General features: G+C 38.9%; 1 protein-coding gene across 1 annotated transcript; it reads right to left on the reverse strand.

Moving 5' to 3' along the window:
* Positions 1-539: 539 nt before the first annotated feature.
* LOC107306753 (conserved oligomeric Golgi complex subunit 6-like) lies at positions 540-1,745 on the reverse strand. Its single transcript, XM_015850099.2, has 3 exons — positions 1,573-1,745; positions 1,184-1,255; positions 540-666 (listed from the first exon to the last, which is right to left on the reverse strand). Exons 1-3 carry the CDS (start codon positions 1,711-1,713, stop codon positions 571-573), a joined length of 309 nt encoding a protein of 102 aa, XP_015705585.1. The 5' UTR covers positions 1,714-1,745; the 3' UTR covers positions 540-570.
* Between the last annotated feature and the right edge of the window lie 213 nt (positions 1,746-1,958).

The following is a 1,958-nucleotide window of genomic DNA, read 5'->3' on the forward strand; positions in this document are numbered from 1 at the left end:
CAACCACCTTCCTGGGGAGCCTATTCCAGTACCTAACTACCCTTTCTGTAAAGAATTTCTTCCTAATATCCAACCTAAACTTACCCTGGCGCAACTTGAGGCCATTTCCCCTCGTCCTGTCACTTATGACTAGTGAGAAGAGACCTGCCCCACTTTCACTGTAAGAACCTTTCAGGTACTGGAAGAGGGCAATTAGGTCTCCCCTCAGCCTCCTTTTCCCCAGACTAAACAGCCCCAGCTTCCTTAGCCTCTCCTCATAGGGCTGATTCTCCAAGCCCTTCACGAGCCTCGTTGGTAGGACATTAGGCAAAGCACAGCCAAACTGAGCACACAGTACCACTACACCTCTCTTCTCTACAAGGTTCATCTTTATGACAAGAAGCATTAACGTGTTCTCAGCTTTTTGTATCCTCTAGTAATAAACTTGAGTTGCATATTTTCATTAGAATTAAACTACAAACACAAACAGTGTTAAAAAAGAGAAGTATAGATGCAAAAAAAAAAGCAAAGTCACAGCACAAAAAATAGAAGTGGTAGAACCAGATCTAAAATAAAATTACACCAGTACTGTCAAGTCTTCAAGAAGTAAGAAAGATGGCATACGTACTTTTCTGCTTGGAGCTTTGTGGTTTTTACTATCAAGTCCTGGGTTTGTTCTTTTGCTGCCTAGAATTAGAATCAAGTATGTGAGGAATACAAGCATAAAAAATATACTACACAACTTCTAAAACCAATAATACCTTCAAATCTTTCTGATTAAATTTTAGGTATATATATAAACACGCAACTCATGCTTTACTCAGTGTGCAAGGCTGAATAAGTTTAAATTTTATACCATAATACAAAGAATAGTTAATGCTTTAATCTTTTGCACATCCACTCCAACAAAATATTTTCTTTCCTCTCAAACACAAATGAAAATTGATATTCTCAGTATACTGCTACCTTCCAAATGGTAAGTTCTAAGAAAATGCAGTGAGGAAATTATTTTACTTAAGTAAAAAATACTTGAATACTGCATGATACATATGTAGTATACATATAATACATATGATACATATATAAGATACATATAATACATATGTATCAGTGTCACTGTTAATCTTCTAAAGTAACTATTTACACTTCAAAAGGAAAGAGTTACAAACTAGAAGAACACAAAGCACATCTCTTCATATATTACCTTCAAACGACTGGACATATCTTCACAGCAGCTGCTCATCGCTTGAACATCTTCATTTATACTCTCAAGCTCCTAAATAAGTTCAAATAACATAAAAAAATCATGAATGTCACACCCAGCCCAATTTTTGCCCCACCAAAATGCAATTCCTGTTAGAAGGAACCATGCAGATCACACGTTGAGTACTATGTTTAGTTCAGGTCAATACAATTCAGAATTGGACAGTCTGGGAAGAACACAAATGAAGGCTGCAAATTCGATCAAAGGGCTCCCCAGGGTCATGGCAGAATTCCCATCACTGGAAGCTTTCAAAATACAATTGGAAGGGGTTTTTTAAATGATGCAGCTCTACTTGGGCAAGATGACCACACAAACTGTAAAGCTGCTACCTCTTTAACTTGCTTGAATATGTGGACAAATTCTTCATTGATGGCTAAGCTCCGACGTTCAATGTCCCCACGCAAGTTCCTTCGGGTGCGCAGACTGTTCTCGACAAAAAACGTCGAGAGAGCCTTGAGCGCTTCCAGCATCTCCTAAAAAGAGAAAACAAAATAAAAACAACAACCCACGACCTTTAACTTTCTACCAGGTTTCAAAGAAGCGCATCGCATACGTTGTAACCAACTCAAGTTCAGGGCTTTAGTGAAATTGAGAGTGTGCTGTTAGAGTACGGGTTGGATATTACAGAATCACAGAATGACCCGGGTTGGAAGGGACCTCAAGGATCATGTAGTTCCAACCCCCCTGCCTGGCAGGGCCACCAAACATACACCTT

The sequence above is a fragment of the Coturnix japonica genome, assembly GCF_001577835.2.
Source record: "Coturnix japonica isolate 7356 chromosome 1 unlocalized genomic scaffold, Coturnix japonica 2.1 chr1random1053, whole genome shotgun sequence".
In the NCBI taxonomy this organism is placed as follows: Eukaryota; Metazoa; Chordata; class Aves; order Galliformes; family Phasianidae; genus Coturnix; species Coturnix japonica.